At 42.9% G+C, this 25,564-nt stretch overlaps 4 protein-coding genes across 8 annotated transcripts; all 4 read left to right on the forward strand.

Moving 5' to 3' along the window:
* Positions 1 to 3,141: 3,141 nt before the first annotated feature.
* Positions 3,142 to 9,253, forward strand: LOC135089736 (uncharacterized). The gene is made up of 3 exons (XM_063985716.1): positions 3,142 to 3,302; positions 7,301 to 7,499; positions 7,746 to 9,253. Exons 1-3 carry the CDS (start codon positions 3,285 to 3,287, stop codon positions 7,868 to 7,870), a joined length of 342 nt encoding a protein of 113 aa, XP_063841786.1. The 5' UTR covers positions 3,142 to 3,284; the 3' UTR covers positions 7,871 to 9,253.
* A 420-nt stretch (positions 9,254 to 9,673) lies between these two features.
* On the forward strand, positions 9,674 to 12,505 carry LOC135089741 (uncharacterized). The gene is made up of 3 exons (XM_063985723.1): positions 9,674 to 9,895; positions 10,794 to 10,947; positions 11,687 to 12,505. Exons 1-3 carry the CDS (start codon positions 9,878 to 9,880, stop codon positions 11,839 to 11,841), a joined length of 327 nt encoding a protein of 108 aa, XP_063841793.1. The 5' UTR covers positions 9,674 to 9,877; the 3' UTR covers positions 11,842 to 12,505.
* A 417-nt stretch (positions 12,506 to 12,922) lies between these two features.
* LOC135089737 (uncharacterized) lies at positions 12,923 to 20,334 on the forward strand. Of its 4 annotated transcripts, XR_010261616.1 has the most exons (4): positions 15,517 to 15,803; positions 16,376 to 17,762; positions 18,482 to 18,671; positions 19,607 to 20,334. XR_010261616.1 is itself a non-coding variant. In XM_063985718.1 (3 exons), exons 1-3 carry the CDS (start codon positions 13,173 to 13,175, stop codon positions 19,867 to 19,869), a joined length of 471 nt encoding a protein of 156 aa, XP_063841788.1. In that variant the 5' UTR covers positions 12,923 to 13,172; the 3' UTR covers positions 19,870 to 20,334. The 4 variants fall into 4 exon arrangements, 3 of the variants coding, with proteins under 3 accessions (XP_063841788.1, XP_063841789.1, XP_063841787.1); XM_063985718.1 differs by lacking the exons at positions 15,517 to 15,803; positions 16,376 to 17,762 and adding an exon at positions 12,923 to 13,190; XM_063985719.1 differs by lacking the exon at positions 15,517 to 15,803 and having other exon boundaries at positions 17,559 to 17,762.
* A 2,584-nt stretch (positions 20,335 to 22,918) lies between these two features.
* On the forward strand, positions 22,919 to 25,419 carry LOC135089739 (uncharacterized). 2 transcript variants are annotated; one of them, XR_010261617.1, is made up of 3 exons: positions 22,919 to 23,061; positions 24,412 to 24,598; positions 24,968 to 25,419. XR_010261617.1 is itself a non-coding variant. In XM_063985720.1 (3 exons), exons 2-3 carry the CDS (start codon positions 24,529 to 24,531, stop codon positions 25,384 to 25,386), a joined length of 489 nt encoding a protein of 162 aa, XP_063841790.1. In that variant the 5' UTR covers positions 22,949 to 23,061; positions 24,488 to 24,528; the 3' UTR covers positions 25,387 to 25,419. The 2 variants fall into 2 exon arrangements, 1 of the variants encoding a protein (XP_063841790.1); XM_063985720.1 differs by having other exon boundaries at positions 22,949 to 23,061; positions 24,488 to 24,598.
* Positions 25,420 to 25,564: the final 145 nt, after the last annotated feature.

Below are 25,564 nucleotides of genomic sequence, written 5' to 3' on the forward strand. Positions count from 1 at the left end.
TCGCGCTTCAAGATTAACGCCGCCAGTTCAAGACGTCATTCACAAGCCGGGTCTTCTGCGTGGGGGCTTCCTTTTGTCACGCCGCTTGTGTTTGTACTTGTGTGTCCCTCTCGCACTCTCCTGATCTTCCTTCTTGCTTCCTTTCTCTATCCTCTTTCTTTTATTCCTGTTCTTATGTTTCCTTTTCTTCTTTTCTTTTCCTTTTTCCTCTCGCTTTAGTGTTTTCTTGTCTGTTAATTTGTTCTTGTTGTTCTTTTCCTCTTTTTCCTTCTCCCTCGTCTACTTTTTTTTCTTTTTTGTCTTCCTTAATATTATTTTTGATTTCTCCTCCTCGTCCTTTGCCACACCTCTACCTCCACCTTAATTAATCACACTGCCAATTACCCACAGGTGTTTAAGGCAAGGTGAGGCTCCTCCTCGCCTCCTCCTGGTAAACAACAAGCACTATACAAGGCCTCCTCCTCCTCCTCCTCCTCCTCCTTCTCATTAAGGCTCGGACGCTCATTGGCTATCTGCGCCAGGTGATAATTAATTGAACACCTTAAAGGAGCAGAACTAATTAACAAGCTCGTTTGGTTGCGCCTTCAAGTATCCCCTTCTTTTATTTTTTGTTATTGTTTTGTTATTAATTTTTTTTTTCTTTTCATTTCTAATCCCATTTCGACTCTGGTTCTTTCCTTGGTTTAGCACGCACACGGACGCACGCACCCTCTCTCTCTCTCTCTCTCTCTCTCTCTCTCTCTCTCTCTCTCTCTCTCTCTCTCTCTCTCTCTCTCTCTCTCTCTCTCTCTCTCTCTCTCTCTCTCACACACACACACACACACACAGTCATTTCAAGGATCCATTACTGTTATTACTTCCAATTTTTTTCTCAAGGTTTTTCTTTCCATTACAAGAAAATGACTTTACATACACTCAAATTACTCTTCAACTACAAAGACACACTGACATAACCTTTACTGCACTTATTCTATTGGCAAACTCAATGTGCCTGTCCCCCTGTATACTGTTACTGTTACTTGGGATTACGTAACTACAGTGCACTTTTCTGTTGGTGGTGTGGCTCGCTGTTACGTCACCATTAAGTCACTTACTAGAGCTCTTTGGCCTGTCTATCTACCTGGCAATCTCATCTGACGCACGAACAACCTTTTTATGATAGGGAATTAGGTTTAGGAATGTACTGCTTCTACCACAACTCCTATTACTATTACTACTATTACAACAACAACAACAACAACAACAACAACTACTACTACTACTACTACTACTACTACTACTACTACTACTACAACTACTACTACTACTACTACTACCACCACTACTGCAACCGAAGACACATATACATATACTTAAATATTACGTAACCTTTAAAAGTTATACAGCACATTAAACTTGCCTACTACTGCTATCATTATTACTACTGCGACTACTACAGATCCAATAATCACGGGTGTCGTTGTACTGCTCACACCGCAAGCTGACGCCTATCCCGATGGAGACAGCGGCACCGATGAGCGCCAAGACTGCGAACCCCGCGAAGACCATGAGGACTTTCTTGAGCACAAAGGCGTTGCACACCTGGAAGACCAAACACTCGCCGTGACCTGCGGACAGTCTCCTTGCAAAAGTTGACAGGTCTGGATTGTTGGCAGACCACGTGACTTAAAATTGCAGGGCAGCGCTGAACACAGCGGCAGTAAGTGCGGCACGTTGCCGTTGCTTGACCTGTGGCCACGACTGTACCTGGCAGGGAGTGGCAGGTGCAGTACACCCTCCAGCCACGAAAAGGATGCGGATACAAGCACAGTGGCAGCACACCGCTGTTTTCACGCACTAAGGATGACTTATAAGCAAGGAGTGTTCTTTAAATACTCAACTTACTCTAACATCATCCTTAACTTGTTACATGAAATAATAAACAGACTAAATGAAGTAACAGTTTGATATCACACTGAAGGGGCGCCTCCCAGCTACAGTGACACCCTGAACTATGGCTGCGGCGGGGCGGGAGGGCCTCAAGGAAGGACAGAGGCTGCTGCTGGGGCTGGAGCTTCTCTACTACTTAAGCAACGAGGTGTAGTGAAATGGAGACTTGCTAGGGATGTACCAACTGGGAACTGAGTGTAGGCCGACCCGCCATCTTAGAGCAAGTGGTAACAGCAACTTCTTTATTATTTTTTATTCTGCCTTATCTTTGCAGCCATCTTACGTAACCCACAGAAAAGATAAAGGATGGATTATATTGACGTAAACACCCTACGTGCTCAGCTCACCATCAGAAGCACTGCCGCTGCCTCCTGTCATCCCCTTTCCCCCAATGAACTCCCCCCCGCCATCCCCCAAAACAATTGCCTTTACCATGTCAAGGTGTTCTGACAGGTGCTCGGGGTCCTGGAGAGGGTCAAGTCTAAGGGAAGAAAGTGCCCGGAAGAGGTTGAGTTTTCTTAGATTTTCTTGGGTTTTTCTTGGGTCTTCTTTCTTTAATTTTCTTGGACTTTCTTGGAGTTATCTTAGGATTTCTTACGTTTTCTTTATTTTTTTCTTGAATTTTCTTTGATTTTCTGCGATTTTCTTGGATTTACTTGAGTTTTCCTTATCTTTTATCGCGAGGAATGTCCGGTCCAGCTCTAACGCACAGAAGCACAGTCACTCCTCCCATCTGGTGGCAAGCGCGGGAACTGTATTACTTGAACAAGGCACCATGTGTTGGGAGAAGCAGACACGTTTTGTGATTTAGGTACGGCTGTGTGGATCTTTATGTTCTGAAAAGGGTAAAACTTCCGTCTGTTTATCTTTCTCCGTCTGTCTTTCTCTCTCTCTCTCTCTCTCTCTCTCTCTCTCTCTCTCTCTCTCTCTCTCTCTCTCTCTCTCTCTCTCTCTCTCTCTCTCTCTCTCTCTCTCTCTTTCTGTGTTCTGTGTGTGTGTGTGTGTGTGTGTGTGTGTGTGTGTGTGTGTGTGTGTGTGTGTCATGTCACTGGAATACGCAGCAGTTTGGAGGCACGTTTGAGACTTACATCAACAACAACAACAACAACAACAACAACAAACTTATCTCCTCGTATTTCCCTATCAGAGATAACCACAGCGATAACATTCTGGACAACATATCAGGTGTTATCATGCCTCACGGAACAAGAGCGTGCCAACAGCCTTCAATGCACACTTTCCACCCCATTACATCCACCACTCCACGTCACACCGCGACACTTCCTGCCTTATAACAGTTTAAGGATACCTCGTGTGGTACAAGTCCTACAAGATCCTTCCGTCCCCTCAGAGACATGGTTCAGGGTACTACGGTAGGTTGCTGGCGTGCCTTCAGTGTGACATCAAAGGTTTACTTAAAGATAATTCACCTTTATTATTCCGCGCAGCACAAGGGTGATCTGAGCGCAAGCCTGAGTGGTTAGCCGCGTACGTAATGGCCTTGTGTCTACATCACGAACTTGAAAGATTGCACTCAAAGCAAAATGTGCTATCGAGTATTTAGTAATTTCTTTTTCGTGCTTGTAGCTTTTGATTCGTAACACTGTACACAGTACTGAAATAAAATAACAGTGGCATTGGCATCCTCTACACAAAACTACAAGCACCTAATAACACACACACACCCTTCACTCAAAAAAAAATAAATAAATAAAATAAAATCATCATGGCTACTCCTACACCAGCCTCGGAGTCCCCATCTGGGGAGGGGACCATAAATGTCCCCAGGTCGGACTGCCTTTCTGTCGACGACCCTAAGTGTCTTGACAACCCCCCTCAACTTTTTCTTCATTAACTTCTGCAACATTCGCGGTCTAAGATCTAATTTTCAATCTGTAGAACACCACCTCTCCTTTTCTAAACCTCATCTTCTTTTCCTCACTGAAACTCAGGTGTGTGAGGCAATCGACAGTAGCCCCTTTTCTGTTCCCTCCTACTTTCTCTAATCTCATTTTCGATCCAAAGCTGGATGCTGCGTTTATGTGCGCAATGACTTAACCTGCTCTCGTGCCCACGCTCTTGAATCTTCCGAGTTTTCCACTATCTGGCTACGACTACAGAATCACTCTCAAACTAAATTAATCTGTGCTGTATACCTCTCACCTAACTCTTCTGACTATAAGAAATTCTTTGACTACTTAACTTACAAAATTGGGGCACATTCTGACCCTCTTCCCTTTTGCAGAGATCTCCATTCTTGGAGACTTCAATGTTCACCACCAGCTTTGGCTTTCCTCTCCCTTCACTGACCATCCTGGTGAACTAGCCTACAGCTTTGCTATCCTCCACGACCTAGAGCAATTGGTGCAACACCCTACTCGTATTCCTGACCATCTTGGAGATACGCCCAACATTCTTGACCTTTTCCTGACCTCTAATCCTTCTGCTTATGCTGTCACCCTTTCTTCTCTGTTGGGCTCCTCCGATCACAATCTCATATCTGTATCTTGTCCTATCGCTCCAATCCCTCCTCAGGATCCCCCTAAGCGAAGGTGCCTCTGGCGTTTTGCCTCTGCTAGTTGGGGGGACCTGAGGAGATATTTTGCTGATTTTCCTTGGAATGACTACTGCTTCCGTGTCAGAGACCCGTCTTTGTGTGCTGAGCACATAACAGAGGTGATAGTGTCTGGCATGGAGGCGTACATTCCTCGCTCTTTTTCTCGTCCTAAACCTTCTGAACCTTGGTTTAACACAGCTTGTTTTCGTGCTATACATGATAGAGAGGTGGCCCACAAAAGGTACTTAAGTCTTCCATCACCAGAATCTCATGCACGGAACCATGCCCGGAACCATTTCTGCCCGGAACCATGCCAAGTCTGTTCTCCAACTAGCCAAAAACTCCTTCATTTACAGAAAGTGTCAAAACCTTTCAAGATCTAACTCCCCTCGTGACTTCTGGCATCTAGCCAAAAATATCTCCAATAACTTTGCTTCTTCTTCTTTCCCTCCTCTATTTCAACCAGATGGCACCACTGCTATCACATCTATTTCTAAAGCTGAACTCTTCGCTCAAACCTTTGCTAAAAACCCTACCTTGGACGATTCTGGGCTTGTTCCTCCCTCTCCTCCACCCTCTGACTATTTCATGCCACCTATTAAAATTCTTCGCAATGATGTTTTCCATGCCCTCGCTAGCCTAAACCCTCGGGAGGCTTATGGACCTGATGGGGTCCCTCCTATTGTTCTCCAAAAATGTGCCTCCGTGCTTGCACCTTGCCTAGTCAAACTCTTTCAGCTCTGTCTGTCAACATCTACCTTTCCTTCTTGTTGGAAGTTTGCCTACATTTAACTTGTTCCTAAAAAGGGTGACCGTTCTAATCCCTCAAACTACCGTCCTATTGCTTTAATTTCCTGCCTATCTAAAGTTTTTGAATCTATCCTCAACAGGAAGATTCTTAAACACCTATCACTTCACAACCTTCTATCTGATCGCCAGTACGGGTTCCGTCAAGGCCGCTCTACTGGTGATCTTCTGGCTTTCCTTACTGAGTCTTGGTCATCTTCTTTTAGAGATTTTGGTGAAAGTTTTGCTGTTGCCTTGGACATATCAAAAGCTTTTGATAGAGTCTGGCACAAAGCTTTGATTTCCAAACTACCCTCCTACGGCTTCTATCCTTCTCTCTGTAACTTCATCTCAAGTTTCCTTTCTGACCGTTCTATTGCTGCTGTGGTAGACGGTCACTGTTCTTCTCCTAAATCTATTAACAGTGGTGTTCCTCAGGGTTCTGTCCTGTTACCCACTCTCTTCTTATTATTCATTAATGATCTTCTAAACCAAACTTCTTGTCCTATCCACTCCTACGCTGATGATACCACCCTGTACTTTTCCATGTCTTTTCATAGACGTCCAACCCTTCAGGAGGTAAACATTTCACGCAGGGAAGCCACAGAACGCTTGACTTCTGATCTTTCTAAAATTTCTGATTGGGGCAGAGCAAACTTGGTATTGTTCAATGCCTCAAAAACTCAATTCCTCCATCTATCAACTCGACACAACCTTCCAGACAACTATCCCCTCTTCTTCAGTGACACTCACCTGTCCCCCTCTTCTACACTGAACATCCTCGGTCTGTCCTTTACTTATAATCTGAACTGGAAACTTCACATCTCATCTCTAGCTAAAACAGCTTCTATGAAGTTAGGTGTTCTGAGACGTCTCCGCCAGTTTTTCTCACCCCCCCAGCTGCTAACTCTGTACAAGGGCCTTATCCCTCCACGTATGGAGTATGCTTCACATGTCTGGGGGTGGGGGTTCCACTCATACTGTTCTTCTAGACAGGGTGGAATCAAAAGCTTTTCGTCTCATCAACTCCTCTCCTCTAACTGACTGTCTTCAGCCTCTCTCTCACCGCCGCAATGTTGCATCTCTAGCTGTCTTCTACCGCTATTTTCATGCTAACTACTCTTCTGATCTTGCTAACTGCATGCCTCCCCTCCTCCCACGGCCTTGCTGCACAAGACTTTCTTCTTTCTCTCATCCCTATTCTGTCTACCTCTCTAACGCAAGAGTTAACCAGTATTTTCAATCATTCATCCCTTTCTCACGTAAACTTTGGAACTCCCTGCCTGCTTCTGTATTTCCACCTTCCTATGACTTGAATTCCTTCAAGAGGGAGGTTTCAAGACACTTATTCATCAATTGTTTAGTACTGCTTTGACCCTTTTATGGGACTGGCATTTCAGTGGGCATTTTTTTTATTGGATTTTTGTTGCCCTTGTCCAGTGTCCTTCCTACATAAAAAAAAAAAAAAAAAAAGTTAAGGGATTCATACATGTAGAACCTCTTGATTACGACTAAGAGTTATCCTTAGTACTTGAAAACAGCAGTGTGCTGCCGCTGTGCTTGTATCCGCGTCCTGTTCATGGCTGGAGGGTGTGCTGCATCAGCCACGCCCCGCTAGGTACAGTCGTGGCCACAGGTCAAGCAACGGCAACGTGCCGCACTTACTGCCGCTGTGTTCAGCGCTGCCCTGCAATCTCAAGTCACGTGGTCTGCCAACAATTCAGACCTGTCAACTTTTTATAAGGAGACTGTCCGCAGGTCACGGGATTTGAGACTCGGGGAAAGAAGAGGAAAACAGTGTGGGAGTGAAGGCGGCATGACTACCTCGTCCAGGTGTTCCCTCTATTAATGCTCCTCCGCCAGCCTGCTGGGTTGCAAGAGTCATTCCTCTACACAGGCAGGTGGAGTGGGTATTGGGTGGCCCCCCTCGCCTGGACTCGGTACAGGTGTGAAGTGCATCTCGCGTGCAGGTGCGTCACTGTCCGGGTCTCACAGTTTCTTTTTTTTCTTTTTTTTTTTTTTCTTCAGGTGTGTGGGACCTTCGTCACTCGGAGGACTTTGGGCTTCATGACTGGAATCCTGGTGTGTCTGCTCATCTTTGGCTGCATCAGTATCGGGATCGGGGCGGGCATGACGTGTCTTGGTATATACGATTACAGCTATCACTCCTGCGTCTCCACACACAACACCCTCATCATCAACGGCGGCGTGCTGGTGGGATTCTCAGGTAAGTCTCACACCATCACACTAAGTAACTTGAATGCGTTTTTCTTTTCTTTTTTTACAGCTACGAAGTGAAAAATTCTTTCATCTACGAAATTTGAGGTTATGTTTGCAGTGTTATGTTAGGTTAGGTATGGTTACTCTGTCACATTACGTTACGTTTATGTTACGTTAGGTTCCATGAGTAAAGCCAAAATGAATCTCTCCTTACAACATCCACACATCTCACTTCACCTCTTTTCCTCCCCAGTGCTCGGCCTGATATTTGCCGGAGTGCTGCAATGCCAGCTAAAGGACCAGCCCATCCTGCCGCAGACCATGAATGTTCCGCACATCCTCGCCATGCCCGGAAATACGGCGATCGTCACGAACTAGTCATGACAGCTGCAAAGCCCGCCCAATCAAAGCTAACCTCAGCAATCCCTGGTGCTGCGTGCATTGCATAAATATTTCCAGCGTGTTCATTGTTACTGTGTGTGTGTGTGTGTGTGTGTGTGTGTGTGTGTGTGTGTGTGTGTGTGTGTGTGTGTGTGTGTGTGTGTGTGTGTGTGTGTGTGTGTGTGTGTGTGTGTGTGTGTGTGTGTGTGTGTGTGTGTGTGTGTGTGTGTGTGTGTGTGTGTGTGTGTGTGTGTGTGTGTGTGTGTGTGTGTGTGTGTGTGTGTGTGTGTGGTGTGTGTGTGTGTGTATGGGAATTTTTATCTTAACATGGAAATAGCTTTTTGAGGGAAAACTGTAACAAACTAGGGCATATCAGGTCATGTCAATAAATGATAAATCAGTAGTAGAGGTAGTAGAGGTAGCAGAGGTAGCAGAGTAGCGGAGAGAGATCAGAGATATGAGAGGCTTGGCCTGAGGATGGATGGCCTGGGGCGATAAGGAGGGCATCACGTGAAGAAAGTGGAGCTTATAAGTTGTAATGCAGTTTTGAAATCAATTATCTCAAGATTAGTTGGCGGGAGAAATAATATCAGAATGTACGTTAATTATTTTGATCCATGCACATGTTTATGTTTTGTAATGGATGTGTTGTGTTGTGTTGTGTGTGCTTTTCTTACTGAATTATAATTGTATTAATGTGACGCTATTATGTGTTTTCCTGACCGAATATTCATTGTGTGAAAAGCAGAGACGCGACATCATGCGTGCTTCTTTACTGAGTGGTAACTGCGTAAATCGTCGTAGCGCAGACACTGTGCATGTTTTCCTGTACGAGGATCAAAGAATTTATTGATAATTGATACCACGCCGTGTGTATTTTGTGTAAGAAGATTACAGTTATTCTTGAATATTGATTGAAGATGAGGATCTTGTAATTATTATCACTGGCAAGGAAAAGTATGATTGTATAAAGCCAGTTATTTTGCTGGCGACGTACTGGATATGCTCTCTGTATTAATAGTATTCATTAAATTAAAAGAACTTACTTGAGAATTGATATCCAGTAGGTAGAGGAACTGTGCAGCATCCCGGTCACGACAACACACACACACACACACACACACACACACACACACACACACACACACACATGAACGTCTGTCACCTTGAGCAGGTAATGCCACCAAGACACAATGCTTCACTTGAGTCGCCGTACACAGTTTTGCAGGACAGAAGACAAACCTGCAGCCATTAATTGCAGCCACTCATTAAACCACTCCGTCCATCACTCCTGCTCGAGGTGGTCTGAGTGTTCCATGTGCCATTTTCTTTAACCATGTACAATTTAGAGCATATGATAATAAAGCTTACGTTGGCAAAGCTAACAATATTTTACCCCCCCCCCCTCTCTTTGTGTGTGTGTGTGTGTGTGTGTGTGTGTGTGTGTGTGTGTGTGTGTGTGTGTGTGTGCGCGTGTGTGTGTGTGTGTGTGTGTGTGTGAATACGCTGTAATTAGGAGGCTGACGCTGTAATTGAGGACGCTTACGAGAAGAAAAAAAAAAAAATAATATATATATATATATATATATATATATATATATATATATATATATATATATATATATATATATATATATATATATATATATATATATATATATATATATATATATATATATATATATATATATATATATATATATATGTATATATAAGATAAGATTAAATAAAATAAAAAATTCCTGGTATTGCCCTCATGAAGACTGGAGATAAGCACAGCGATCCTGGGTAACATATCAGACGTTATCATACATCTCTGAGTGAGGGACTGTCAATACTGTTCAGTACACCCTTTCCATCCCTACACAACCACCACGCCGCCACACCACACCTCGTCACGCCACGCGACGACATCTCCTGCCTTATAACAGTCTAAGGATACTTCGTGTGGTACAACAACTCCTCCTGCAGGATCCTCCCGCCCCTCCCCCCACCCCCGCAGCCATGGTTCAGGGTACAACGGTAGGTTGGCGTCCCTTCAGTGTGACATCGCTATTATACATATGTCAAATCTTTTGTCAATTCTTTTGGGTTCTTGGGGATGCGGTACAGATAATAACCATATTTCAGTTTAAAAAAAAAAAAGGAAGACATTTAAAAACAATGCACTTTTTCGATTGATGTATACTTTTTATATTATTTGTTTTTTCTACTTTTCACGATTCAATCCTATGTAATCTTAGATGAAAAATCTTTACCGCATTTTTTTTTTCAGTCCTTTGTACAAGTTCGGACCTGCATTTAAAAAAAAAAAAGTTGGAAATTTTCGATTTAGAAAATTTTAAGATAATACGGATATATTTTCTACTTAAAGAAAAACCATTATACATATGTAAAATCGTCTTTTGAGTTTTTAGGAGTGCGGTACAGACAATAGTCATATTTAACTTAACAAAAAAACATGATAACAGTTAAAAACAACACACTTTTTTCGATTCACACATACTTTTTATATCAAAATTCTTCTTGTACTTTTCATATCATCATCTGTATCCTCTGATGAAAAATTTTTATCGCAAATTTTTTTCAATTTTTATTTTTTTTTTACAGGTCCGGATTTAGAAATTTTTATCTGATATATTCTTAATATATATATATATATATATATATATATATATATATATATATATATATATATATATATATATATATATATATATATATATATATATATATATATATAGTTTACATGAGTCATTCCTAAACAGGCAGGTGGAGTGGGTGCGGATGGCCGCCCTCGCCTCGAGTCAGTACAAGTGTGAAATGCATCACGTGTGCAGGCGCGTCACTGTCCGGGTCTCGTAGTTTCATTATTCTATTTATTTATTTATTTTTTTTTTTTTTTTTACTTTTTTTTCAGGTGTGTGGGACTTTTATCACCGGGAGGAATCTGAACATCGCCGTTGTAGTCCTGCTAATGCTGCTCATCCTCTCCACTGTCGCGATGGGGTTGAGCATAAACTATCCTGATGACCCACTCTTCATCAATGGGTGCGTGCTGACGGGATTCTCAGGTAAGTTTGACAACACGGCTTTAACCTGAATGTTTTTTTTTTTTTTACAAAGTTTAAGATTATGTTCTTTGTGGTGTTATGCTGCGTTAGGTTACGTTAAGTTAAATTTGGTTAAATTTGGTTAACCAGTTAGAATACGTGTGGTTAGGTCTTATTAAGCTAAAACAGATCTTTTTTTCACAAAATACGCATCTTTCCCTTTCATCTCCCTTCTTCTTTTATGGTGATCGTTCTGTTTAGGTTATGTCAGGTTAGGTTAGGTTAGGTTAGACTAGATTAGATTAGGTTAGGTATGCTTACGGTAGGTTAGGTTAGGTTAAATTATGTTGTGTTAAGTTTGGTCATGTTGGGATGAATTAGTTTCCTACGTTAGAGTTGGTTATTTTAGGTTAGATTAGGTTAAGCAAGATTAAATTAGGTTGAGTATGACTAGGTTAGGTTAGGTTAGGTTAGGTTAGGCTAGGTTAGGTTTGGTTATTTGAGGTTAGGTTAGGTTTGGTTATTTTAAGTAAGATTAGGTTAAACATGATTAAATTAGGTTGAGTATGGCTAGGTTAGGTTAGGTCATCCCAAGCTACGAGTATGTTATGTTAGGGGCCATGTATAGGTTAGGTTAGGTTAGGTTAGGTTAGGTCATCCTAAGCTACGAGTATGTTATGTTAGGGGCCATGCATAACACTGAAACGAAACTGTTCTCACCACACTCACACTTCTCCATGCCTTCACCTCTCCTCCTCAGTGATCGGCCTGGTGTGTGCCGCAGTTTTAAGATGCCATGTAAAGGACCATCCCATGCTACCACAGACCAACATTGTCATGAACAGCAACGCCATGCCCGGAAATACAACAGTTGTCATGAACCCGTCCTCACATCTGCACAGTCCGCCCTACTGAAGCTAACCGTAACTTTGGGACCGGATTCGTCAATATTCCTGGCGATCGCTTAACAATAAACTAAGGTGAAAAATAAACACTGATATTTCACGATCCTGTGTTTGTTCGATGGTCCAATTAGCAACAAAACTCAGTCGAATAAAGAAAGGGGAAAAAAAATCACGAATGTCTTGTGCCTCTGCTTTGCGTGGTCTGTTACACGTAGGAGTAAAATTTAAAAATGTTCTGAATTTAAAGTTTACAAAAAGACGCCACTGGGAGGAAAAGTTTTGTAATTACTCCATCATGTAACGTCATTTCTTTGGCCAGCCGTGCAATTTCACTTCCTCCCGGACACTTGCTGCCTTATACACCGATTTTTCACGCACTTCATTTTCCCTTCATCCTCTTCGACCCCCCATCCCCTCGCCCTTACTCCTTTATATTCCTAATTTTTCTGTTTATTACACATAAAAATTTACCACCTCATCCACATCGTGTTCCTCATCACCTTGCTGTCCTGTCCACCTCGAGGCCTTCACTGTTCATTATCCCCGTGGTATCTCCCTATCATCCCTCCAGTGTCTCCCTCCCTCACTGCATTCTGACCTTGCCAACCTGCACCACCTCCCACGCTAGCATTACCAGGTTCTCCAGAGACATGAAAATAAAAGTTAACTCTTGCTTTTTTTTTTTTTTTTTTGAGATCCTGCGTGTTTTTTTTCTTATTTATTTGTTTTTATTTATTTGTTTATTTATTTATTTTATCTTATCCTATTTATTTATTTATTTTCTTAATTATTTACTATTTATTTTATTTATTTATTTTTATTTATTTATTTATTTTATTTTATTCTATTTATTTATTTTTTTTGAAGGGGCCTGTGAAGCAAAGAAGGGAGGGAAGGAATTGATGTAACCCGAAGGACAATACCGTGTCATTGTATTATTATTTTTCCCTCGTGTTACAAGATTTTTGTTTTATTTATTTATTTTATTTTTTATTTAAGGAGACTGGCTGAGGGAGAAATTAAAAAGAAAAGAAAATTTAAAAAATCCCGTTCTACTTGCCACTCCCCGAGAGTCAAAGAGTGAAAAGAAAAAGGGAGTAAATGAACACAAAGATAAATAAAAATGCAGCAGTTCAGTCTGCAGAAGAGTCTTGGCGCTACTAACGAACACCAAATTCATGCGCCGTAAAATTGAACAAGGCTGTTATTATCACTAAATAGGTATCTTATCTGCATTCTCGTGGCATTATCGTGGCGCTGCATCGATCACGGCGCTCTTCCCTCCAGCACTCGTCTCCCAGCAGATCTCGCCGCCCATCCGCAGCCCCTCTCACCTAAGCCATGGTTGAAGGGGTTTCGGTAAGTGGGTCCTCTCCCCTTCCCTCTTAGATTTGGACGCGTGTTTCAAGACTATCTGGGCTCTGATATGATTGGTCAGAGCCAGTATTAATAGACCCCTAGAAGTATTCCGAGGAGCACTTCAAGAAGTGTTTTTATCTTCACACACACATACATACACACACACAGATGTGTATGCAAGTATGTACGCATATTCCGCCTTTGTTGAGAAAGCAAACTTCACTCTTAACTCTGTAAAAGTGTCTCCGAGGTACTTTTATCCGTCGCCCACTTTGATAGCACTTCAAGGAGAAAACTCGCAACTTTGAGAGTACTTCCAGGAGTTACGACCAACTTTGAAAGTAATCTTTACTTTGAAAGTAACTTTTAGTTATCAAAGTGTTTAATTAATGAAAATGCCCTTGAAAACCCATTAAGTTCCGCTAAAGCCTGTTAAAAATACAGAATTGTTGTTAAGCTATTAAAATTATGAAAACTCCTTGGAATTTGAATAACTTTAATAACACCATAATTTTACTTAACGATACCATCTAATGATGTCGAGAGTATGATGAAACTGATGCTATAGTACTGAAAGGGTTCACGGGAAACACCCCCTTAAGAACCTGACTCACCATTCCTGTGGCCTTTGACAAGTCCTGATAAGAATCCAAGCGGTCTCACAGCACGGACCCAGGTCTTGCAGCGCTTCACTGAGAATCAAGACACCCTCGAAAACTTAACTGGCCACGTGTCTGATTCTTCTCAGTTATAATTTGGTAGCACCATCATGGCTGGACCTTTTTTTCTCATTTTTATGCCTTTGGCCAGACTTCTTAACAGAGAGAGAGAGAGAGAGAGAGAGAGAGAGAGAGAGAGAGAGAGAGAGAGAGAGAGAGAGAGAGAGAGAGAGAGAGAGAGAGAGAGAGAGAAATTAATTTTCTTTTCAAGGTATGTGGAATCTTCGTCACCAAGAAGACTATTACTAACGTAAACCTATTCGCAAGTGTGTTTCTCTTCTTGGCACTTATCATCGGCATAATCGCTGCGTCAAGGAAGTGTTATTCTGTCGACTGTGCGGAAAGAAATTTGAAACTGGCGTACATCGCAGGCGGGCTGTTAGGTTGTTGCGGTAAGTCCCAAACCTTGGCATTTATAATTATTTTATTTTATTTATCTTTTTTATTATTTTTCATTTTATTTTATTTATTTATTTATTTATTTATTTTTAATAGTTGGACAATTATATTAAAAATCTGAATTACAAATTCGCGGATTCAGGTCTGCATCTTTAGACGTTTTGGTGTCCTCTGTTGAATACTTTTAGCAAGCTGCAGTGGTAACTACTGTGGTTTTCAAGTATGTTTTCAAGAATCTAGTTTAACAAATTCTTCGCTTTATAAAAAAGAAGAAAGAACATTTTGAGAGCCCAACTGGCCTTTGAAAAATAGTCCTTGTGAGAAAATAAACCATTTGACAACACAATCCTTCCTTGCATAAATCAAGTGTATCTTTTTACATTTACAACTGACTCTTCACTCCCTCACCCTCTTCCAGCGGTTATCCAGGTAACTGCCTGCGTGCTGAGAGTAAAGCTTAAGATGTCCACTACACAGCACGGTACCAACCAGATGACCCAAGCCACCACGCTAAACAACTAGGCCTTTACAAGTACCCCCCAGCAACACCTGTCCCCCCCTGCCACCATTTCAAGTCCTCGCCTCCAGCAGCACCCCTTCTTCGACCCCAGACCAGGTACCATTGAGACGACTCAAGCCACCGCATTCGACAACCAGGCCTTTACAAGTACCCCCCAGCAACACCTATCCTCCGCTGCCACCATTTTAAGCCCTCACCTCCAGCAGCTCCCCGCAGCCTCAAATTTGTCCTGAAGGCCCTACTGACCTAACAACCAGCCAGACGAGTCAGGTCACATCACTATGACATGAAGTGTAATTTTGATATTAAAATGCGAAAAAGAAACACGTGTATTTTTATAATAGTGTGTACGTCTGACTGTCCAATGAGCAAAGCAATCGAATCGAGTTCACATGTAACACTTCACTGTATGTCTTGGTCCTGTCCTGCGTATGATCTTTGTGACATGTCAAGGAAGGTAAGTCACCGTCCAGAAAGGCCAGTCGGTCATCATGAACTTTATTTCTTCAATAGTATTGTTAAACATTTAAAGATAAATAAAAAGAAAAATAATGTGACTTTAACACCGGTCGCTTGCTTCTCTGTACGTTTTAATTTTCAACGGTCTGTAAAGTAACACACTAGCATAAACTGAATTAACCACAATTTTTATTAAATTAATAATAACACACCTTATCTTTGGTCACGATAACGCGCCACGCCGCCTCTCCTCCTCCTCCCCAGCGCATTTGTCGCCCACAGCTGTGCCTCCCACTGCATGCACCGCCGCTTGCCGTTCCCTCCAGCACTTCTCACCCCAAGTACCCTCACTCTTCACCCCACGGAGCTCACTTCCCACGATAACCATCGGGGCGACGATGCTCGCCTCATTCATCATTCTATGTGTTGGTCTCGGAATGGACTGTTACTACGAGCCAGACTGCAATGCGGAGGCCGCACTTATCATCACAGGAGGAATACTGACTGGCTTTAGTAGTAAGTCTTATTTAGGGAACACGTAAGACCGAGAAGCTGTTCTGAAAGAGCGATAAGCTGGCCATGAGACACTCTCGAGAGGGATCGAACTCCTGTCAGGACACTCAAGGTAAACGCGAGACCAACACGCCGCCAATGGAGTCAAGATGACCACCAAGGCCCGACTGACTTCTGGTTTATTTTCACTGTCCTGTCACTACAAGAAAACATATCTCATTGAACATCAAACAGCTGCACGTGATGTTTAGATGACTTGATTAATAGTAGTTATGCCTTCCCGTTAGCATACCTGATGGAATTTTGTTCAGCCAGCATTCCTGACATCACCCATCAATCCTTTTCTCACTCACAGTAATCCCTCTCGCACCACACTCCTTCACTGCATTCTCGCTTCAGGGTCTTGTCTCTGACTCTAATAATAATTCAACAATGAATCTGCAACATCAATGAAAAAGACCAATGAGAACCTGGTTAGTCACCTGCATGACCTTTGAAAACGGACCTATGAGAGCCTATAGCACCTCAAAATAGTCACAGTCCTACCTGTCATTCACTTTTTTTCCCGCCCACAGCGATCTTCCTCGTGGTGATCATCGTGCTGCTGTTCAAGATGGGGGACGCCGCGCCCACCACATCCTTTATGCCCTCGCAGCCCTATGCCAACTACGGGAGTCCGATTGTGTCCACGAGCACCGTTCAAGCAGCGTCCCATCCTGCACCTTATGTTTTGCCAAGTATGGGCTACCCTCAGTATCAGCAACACCCACAGGCCATGCCTCAGACAGCCGTCCCTCAGGTACCCTTGGCTCAGGAACCCATGCCTCAGGCGCCCATGCCTCACGCGCCCATGCCTCAGGCGCCCATGCCTCAGGCGCCCATGCCTTTGAAACCGAGTTGTTAATTAGCTAAATGGCAAGTAATAATGATGCTGCGTGATTGCAACATAACCATCAAACACTGATATGATAAGGTAGCCAGCGCTGCATCACCACTTGAGGAACACTACTGGGAAACTCGGCAATGTCAAGGGTTACCAGTGGAAACAAGTGCAACGCTTGGAAACCTTTACAAACTTGTACAATTAGACACTTTATATACAGTAAGCCCAACTAGTGGTGTCACCCAGTCCAGTGAATTTTATGTCTGGAAATCAAATGTAAATATGGACCGATTAAAAGGTCTACAAAGACAAAGAAGAACTGGTATTAGGCAAAGCAGTTGCCAGATATCGTCTTATTGTCTAAAATATTTTGTAAAATATGACCTCGCTACTTTGAAGAACCGCACTAATACTGTGAGGATTATCAATTGTACTAATAGTGTGTGGGGCAGAAACTGTGACTCACCTGGTCTGAATAAAATCCTAGATTGACTCTTCTCAAAAGTGAACCAAAACTTGTACAAACCTCACAATGACTTAACCTGACCTGTCCGATAAAACTGGTGTACTTCACTCAGCCTGACCGTCTCACCTCATGTCCTTAGGTAAACTCACTAACCTCACGTAATATCTGACTAAGCAATGAAATGAAATGCAATACAACTGAACACGTGACATGTTTAAAACACACACACACACACACACACACACACACACACACACACACACACACACACACACACACACGCACATCACTGGAGTGATGGTAGGAGGCAATCTTCGCTATAGAAACCTTCAATGTGTAGAATAAACAAGCACTGACAAACCACTTCACACATGAGATAACAACATTTTACTGCTCCATCAGATAACACCCCTTAGTCGTACTTGCTGCTCTCTCATCACCGTTAGCTCCCAGCCGCCTCTCCTCCCAATGTACTCCTCGCATCTTACACACAAGCAGAAGGCGCCGTAGGAGAAAGCTTATAAATAGGTGTCATCTCTCCTTGGCCGCGTGTTTCGTGTCCTTTCACCCAGGCAGCGAAGGAACCACCGCGGCCATGCATGAAAACGTGTTGGTGAGAATCCGTGGTGGCAATAAACGTGACATATGTACAGGTAAACGCCCGTACGTGGGAGGAGCAATGTGTTGTGTACAGGTGGACAGACACTCATGATGGGTGATTGTGTGGCTTTACGCACGCACCTGTAATGCGTCGGCGTCGTCTCATTATACCTGTGCGAGGGGCGGTAGGTGAACGACACAGTGTTTGTGTGTGTGTGTCTGTGGCGTCTTGGTGTACCAGTTAACGCCACTCGAACAACCAACAAGGTGCTCGGGGTCCCGCACCAAAGCTTCATTCACGGGACTGAAGGTTATATAGAAACACCTACATTCTAGTAATTCTTCTCTCAATTCAAATGATTGTGGTACCTTTCAATATTGTTTTATTATAATATCAAAATGTGTCTTCGTCAATCACTGACTGTACAATGGTGTGCTTATTTATGTTTTTTTTTTTCTGTAATGCGTGAAACCCACACAAAAATAAAGAATAAAAGAAGAGTAAACATTTCCAAAACACAGGTCAAATAATTCTGAAGGCTTTCCGTTACTTCAGTCACACGCGGCTGTCACACCATAACACACAGAGACACACAGCTCCACAACAACAACAACAACAACAACAACAACAACAACAACAACAACAACAATAACAAGACGATTGCAGAGCTTTTTCGTGAACGCTACTCCGCTTCCCCTTTGTTCCTTTTTCCCATTTTTTATCCTTTTCAGATTCATGGACGGATGTATATCTCCACCAAGACACCTCCTTACCTGTTGACTGTTGCAGTCTTCATGGGCATCGCCTCCGGTATCTGCCTGGGCAAGTGCATCAACAAAACCTGCCTGATCATCGACGAATTTTGCAAGAACGATAGGAAGGGGTGCATCATCTCAGGCTACTGCTTCGCGGCGATTGGATGTAGGTCTTCACTGCCGCCACTTGTGTTATGTTAATTACTCGAAACGCGTTGGTTAGTGATCCAAGTCAGAGATTCACATGGCGTTTACTATTCACTGCAGGTTATTCTTTTGACGATAATGATTCAAAGCACGTTAATATTTGCGCTAATCATATTCATTCATTATTCACGTCACGTCAACTACAGCTAAGCATCCATGTTAACTGTCCACAGCACGTTAATACTTCACTTTAAATATTCACAGCAAATTAATTTTTCTCATCAATTATTTACGACACGTCCATCGCTTATATCGAGTCTACCATCCCCTCTAATTATCCACGTTAATTACTCGCAGCACCTTCACTGTTCACGTTCATTATTCACAGCACGTTGATCAGCTGCTCAGGCAGTTTGCAGGGTGACTTGTGACAGGTACTGAGGGAACATAACAACACGCTGTCTGTGATGCCGTAATGTGGAGTTTGTAACGCAGCATTAGTAAAGGAGAGTCTAAGTGCACCCACTTAGATCCCCCAAGAAGCCAGCAGGCCCATACGTGGCAGTTCATGGGATACACACACGCCTGTATCCACCTGTCATTCCTCTCCACGGATTTGCCTATCAAAGTTCCCTATTGTACTGACGGAGTCTGTTCCATTCATCTACCATCCTATTGAGAATGAGATGGGGTCATTTCTTCAGTACGACACTCACAATATTTCAAGGGGAAGGTTGCAAGACACCTCTCCGATCTTGGGTAATCCTTTTGACTCTTTTAGGGAATGTCACCTCAGTGTTTTTTTTTTTTTTTTTTTCTAGCCTTTTTCTTATCCCTTGGCTTGTGTCTTTACATTAAAAAAGAAAAAAAAATGAACTTGAAGTACCGTAAAAATCCTCATCGTGATTACCAAAACACGTCCTCCATTTGCACGCACTTGTGTTCGTATTTCAGCCATCTCCCTGGTTGCCGCCATAACGCTACAATTCATAATCATGTGGGCACAGAAGAGGAACGCCGAAGAATCCGTTCAGCAAGGCGTTCGAACTGGTCACCAAGACAATTACCCGATAGAGGCCGTGGCGGGTGAGTACTCGTCGACAGAGCCGGAAAACCCTGCGCTAGTCCGGTTTGTGGTCAAGGAGCAGGCCCCGCCCATCGCTTCCTACCCAGGGGAACAAGGGCAGCAGCAGCGGCCGCCCACTTCCTCCTCCTAGCGACTCCTGGGGTGAAGGATGAATACCTCAGATACATGTTACGTTATGTCAGCCAACTTGTGCCAGCCAACTTACCAGCCAACTTATGTCAGCCAACTTGTGCCAGCCAACTTATGTCAGCCAACTTATGTCAGCCAACTTGGTCCAGCAAACTTGTGTCGGCCAACTTGTGCCAGCCAATTATGCCAGCCCACTTGTGTCAGCCAACTTATGTCAGCCAACTTATGTCAGCTAACTTATGTCACCCAACTTGTGTCAGCCAACTTGTGCCAGCCAACTTATGTCAGCCAACTTGGTCCAGCCAACTTATGTCAGCCAACTTATGTGAGGTAACTTATGTCAGCCAATTAATATCAGCTAATTTGTGCCAGCCAACTTATGTCAGCTAACTCGAGTCTCATGTAAGATGAAACATTTGGACAGTTGATGGAAAACTTTAAAGGAAAATAAAAGTGATAAGTTTCATTCTTACTTGAAATTTTGCTGCATATCTCTTCTGCGACTGCTGTCAAGAAAGTCACTATTATTAGTGTGTGTGTGTGTGTGTGTGTGTGTGTGTGTGTGTGTGTGTGTGTGTGTGTGTGTGTGTGTATATATATATATATATATATATATATATATATATATATATATATATATATATATATATATATATATATATATATATATATATATATATATATATATATATATATATTCTGACTATTCCCTTTTCCAGAGATCTCCATTCTTGGAGACTTCAATGTTCACCACCAGCTTTGGCTTTTTCTCCCTTCACTGACCATCCTGGTGAACTAGCCTTCAACTTTGCTATCCTCCACGACCTAGAGCAATTGGTGCAGCACCCTATTCGTATTCCTGACCGTCTTAGAGATACGCCCAACATTCTTGACCTTTTCCTGACCTCTAATCCTTCTGCTTACGCTGTCACCCTCTCTTCTCTGTTGGGCTCCTCTGATCACAATCTCATATCTGTATCTTGTCCTATCGCTCCAATCCCTCCTCAGGATCCCCATAAGCGAAGGTGCCTCTTGCGTTTTGCCTCTGCTAGTTGGGGGACCTGAGGAGGTAACTTGCTGATTTTCGTTGCGATGACTACTGCTTCCTTGTCAGAGACCCGTCTCTGTGTGCCGAGCGCATAACAGAGATGATAGCGTCTGGCATGGAGGCGTACATTCCTCACTCTTTTTCTCGACCTAAACCTTCCAAACCTTGGTTTAACACAGCTTGTTCTCGTGCTATACATGATAGAGAGGTGGCCCACAGGAGGTACAGGAGGTGAGCCTTCCATCACCAGAATCTCATGCATTTTATATTTCTGCCCGGAACCACGCCAAGTCTGTTCTCCAACTAGCCAAAAACTCCTTCATTAACAGAAAGTGTCAACATTCTTCAATGACACTCAATTGTCCCCTTCTTCTACACTGAACATCCTCGGTCTGTCCTTTACTTATAATCTGAACTGGAAACTTCACATCTCATCTCTAGCTAAAATAGTTTCTATGGAGTTAGGCGTTCTGAGACGTCTCCGCCAGTTTTTCTCATCCCCCCAGCTGCTAACTCTATACATAGAACTTATCCGTCCATGTATGGAGTATGCTTCACATGTCTGACAGGGTTCCACTCATACCGCTCTTCTAGACAGGGTGGAATCAAAAGTTTTTCGTCTCATCAACTCCTCTCCTGTAACTGACTGTCTTCAGCCTCTCTCTCATAGCCGCAATGCTGCATCTCTAGCTGTCTTCTCCCGCTATTTTCATGCTAACTGCTCTTCTAATCTTGCTAACTGCATGCCTCCCCTCCTCCCGCGGCCTCGCTGCACAAGACTTTCTTCTTTCTCTCACCCCTGTTCTGTCCAACTCTCTAATGCAAGAATTAACCAGTATTCTCAGTCATTCATCCCTTTCTCTGGTAAACTCTGGAACTCCTTGCCTGCTTCTGTATTTCCACCTCGCTCTGTATTCCCTCGCTCCTCTCACTCTTGCTCTTCCTTACACTTTTATACTCTTCCCTCTCCTCTTCTTTCTCTTCCTCTTTTTCTTGCTCCATATTATCATCAGTCCTTCCTCTTTCCTCCCATGAACACCAACGCTATGCCCGGAAATACAACAGTTGTTACGAACCCGTCCTCACACCTGCACGGTCCGCCCAATGGAAGCTAACCGTAACTTTGGGACCGGATTCGTCAACATTCCTAGTGATTTCTAGTGAAAAATAAACACTGATATTCCACGATCCTGTGTTTGTTCGATGGTCCAATTAGCAACAAAACTCAATCGAATAAAGAAAGGGGGAAAAAAAAAATCACGAATGTCTTGTGCCTCTGCTTTGCGTGGTCTGTTACACATAGGAGTAAAATTTAAAAATGTTCTGAATTTAAAGTTTACAAAAAAAGACGCCACTGGGAGGAAAAGTTTTGTAATTACTCCATCATGTAACGTCATTTCTTTGGCCAGCCGTGCAATTTCACTTCCTCCCGGACACTTGCTGCCTCTTACATCGATTTTTCACGCACCTCATTCCCCTCCATCCTCTTCGACCATCCCTCCCCACCCTTAATCCTTTATAATTCAAATCTCTCTATTCATTACACATAAAAATTTACCACCTCATCCACATCGTGTTCCTCATCACCTTGCTGTCCTGTCCACCTCGAGGCCTTCACTGTTCATTATCCCCGTGGTATCTCCCTATCATCCCTCCAGTGTCTCCCTCCCTCACTGCATTCTGAACTTGCCAACCTGCACCACCTCCCACGCCATTGGGAGAACCATTGCCAGGTTCTCCAGACATTATTTTTTTTCACTCGTGTTACAAGGTTTTTTTTTTATCTATAAGGACTAACTGAGGGAGAAACTGAAAGAAGAGAAAATTGAAATATCCTGTTCAACTTGCCACACCCCGAGAGTCAGAGTTAAAAGAAAAAGGGAGTAAATTAGCACATATAAAAAAAAAAAAAATGGAACAATTAAGTTTTCAGAAGAGTCTTGGCATTACTAACGAACACCAAATTTATGCGCCGTAAACATGAACGAGACATTATCACTAAATAGGTATCTTATCTACATTATCGTGGCATTATCGTGGCGTTGCATCGATCACGGCGCTCTTCCCTCCAGCACTCTGTCTCCCAGCAGCCCTCGCCGCCCACCTGAAGGCCCTCACATTGCAGCCATGGTTGAAGGGGTCACGGTTAGTGGGTCCTCTACCCTTCCCTCTTAAACTTAGACCAGTGTTTCAAGATGCTCTGGGCTGTGTGGTTATATCCCAAGGCCACTGATATCATTGGTCAGGTTTTCATGAGTGTTTGTCTTCCCACTCACGAAGAATACTTGTTAATAAAAACGCCCTTGGAAACCCTAATAACTTCTGCTAAAGCCTGTACAGAATCATAATTAAACTATTAAAATGACGACAAAATCCTTAGAATTTTAATAACTTTCAGTAAAACATGTTAAAAGTGCAGAGTCATCTTGCTAAACTATTAGAACCTTCAAAACACTCTTGAAAGTCCCTGCAACTTCCATTAAAACCCGTTAAAAGTGCAGAATTTCTATTAAGCTATCAATAGAAATCTCAAAACATCCGTGAAAGCTCCCTGTAAGTTCCCCTGTTAAAAGTGCCGAATCCTTGCTAAATTTCCACTGTAATTATGGAAATACCCTTGAAACCCCTACAGTGCCCATTAAAGCCTGTTAGAAGTATTGGTATGGGTAAGACGCCTAAACGTTTAAAGATACGTTCCCTATTGTTGACAAAGGGGCGGGTGGTATCAGCTGATCACGTGCAAAGCAATCAGGTGTTGGTTTATCATTAGGAACAATGCAATAATGGACTACTGTTGAAACCACATAATGGGTGACTGGCTTATCTCGAGTAATTTCAATAGGCTGTAGTGGAGGTTGCTGTGGTTTTCAAAGTATTTTTCGTGATTCCAGTGATAGTTTAACAAGGATTCTACATTATTAATCTATTCAGAACTGTAGAAAACTTCAGAACTTCATGAAATCACGTGTGGTTAATCATAAAAAAATCAGCAACAAACAGCAGAGATGGATAAGTAACTAGGCAGTCAGTATCCCCATCATTATGAAAAACGCCATCCTTTAACTTAACACTACCCTCTAATGATGTCAAGAGTATGATGAAACTGATGCTATAGTACTGAAAGGGTTCACGGGAAACACCCCCTTAAGAACCTGACTCACCATTCCTGTGGCCTTTGACAAGTCCTGATAAGAATCCAAGCGGTCTCACAGCACGGACCCAGGTCTTGCAGCGCTTCACTGAGAATCAAGACACCCTCGAAAACTTAACTGGCCACGTGTCTGATTCTTCTCAGTTATAATTTGGTAGCACCATCATGGCTGGACCTTTTTTTCTCATTTTTATGCCTTTGGCCAGACTTCTTAACAGAGAGAGAGAGAGAGAGAGAGAGAGAGAGAGAGAGAGAGAGAGAGAGAGAGAGAGAGAGAGAGAGAGAGAGAGAGAGAGAGAGAGAGAGAGAGAGAGAGAGAGAGAGAGATTAATCTTCTTTTGAAGGTATGTGGAACCTTCGTCACCAAGAGGACTATTACTTACGTTGACCGAATCGCACGTGTGTTTCTCGTCTGCGCAGGAATCAACTTTCTATTCGTTGTGGCACTGAATTGTTACTCTATGGACTATACCTGTCTGGACATAAGAAACAAACTGTTGATCAGCGGAGGTAGTCTGTTTGGATGTTACGGTAAGTCCCAAACCTTGGCATTTATGACTTTCTTTTTATAGGTGGATAATTATATCAAAATATCTGATTTACAAGTTCTCGGATTCAGGTCTGCATCTTTAGATGTTTTGGGATCTTACGTTGAATACTTTTAACAAGCTGCAGCGTTAAGTATTTTGATTTTCAAGGATGTTTTCATAATTCTAGTGATAGTTTAACAAATATTTTGCATTACAAATAGGAGAAAGAAAATTGTGAGAGCCTAACTGGCCTTTGAAAAATAGTCCTTGTGAGAAAATAAACCATTTGACAACACAATCCTTCCTTGCATAAATCAAGTGTATCTTTTTACATTTACAACTGACTCTTCACTCCCTCACCCTCTTCCAGCGGTTATCCAGGTAACTGCCTGCGTGCTGAGAGTAAAGCTTAGGATGTCCACTACACAGCACGGTACCAACCAGATGACCCAAGCCACCACGCTAAACAACCAGGCCTTTACAAGTACCCCCCAGCAACACCTGTCCCCCCCTGCCACCAGTTCAAGTCCTCGCCTCCAGCAGCACCCCTTCATCGACCCCAGACCAAGTACCATTGAGACGACTCAAGCCACCGCATTCGACAACCAGGCCTTTACAAGTACCCCCCAGCAACACCTATCCTCCGCTGCCACCATTTCAAGCCCTCACCTCCAGCAGCTCCCCTTCACCGATCCCAAGCTCCACCATGATTTGGACCAGCCTCAAATTTGTCCTGAAGGCCCTACTGACCTAACAACCAGCCAGACGAGTCAGGTCACATCACTATGACATGAAGTGTAATTTTGATATTAAAATGCGAAAAAGAAACACGTGTATTTTTATAATTGTGTGTACGTCTGACTGTCCAATGAGCAAAGCAATCGAATCGAGTTCAAATGTAACACTTCACTGTATGTCTTGGTCCTGTCCTGCGTATGATCTTTGTGACATGTCAAGGAAGGTAAGT

This window comes from Scylla paramamosain, chromosome 33 (assembly GCF_035594125.1).
Source record: "Scylla paramamosain isolate STU-SP2022 chromosome 33, ASM3559412v1, whole genome shotgun sequence".
Lineage (NCBI taxonomy): Eukaryota > Metazoa > Arthropoda > Malacostraca > Decapoda > Portunidae > Scylla > Scylla paramamosain.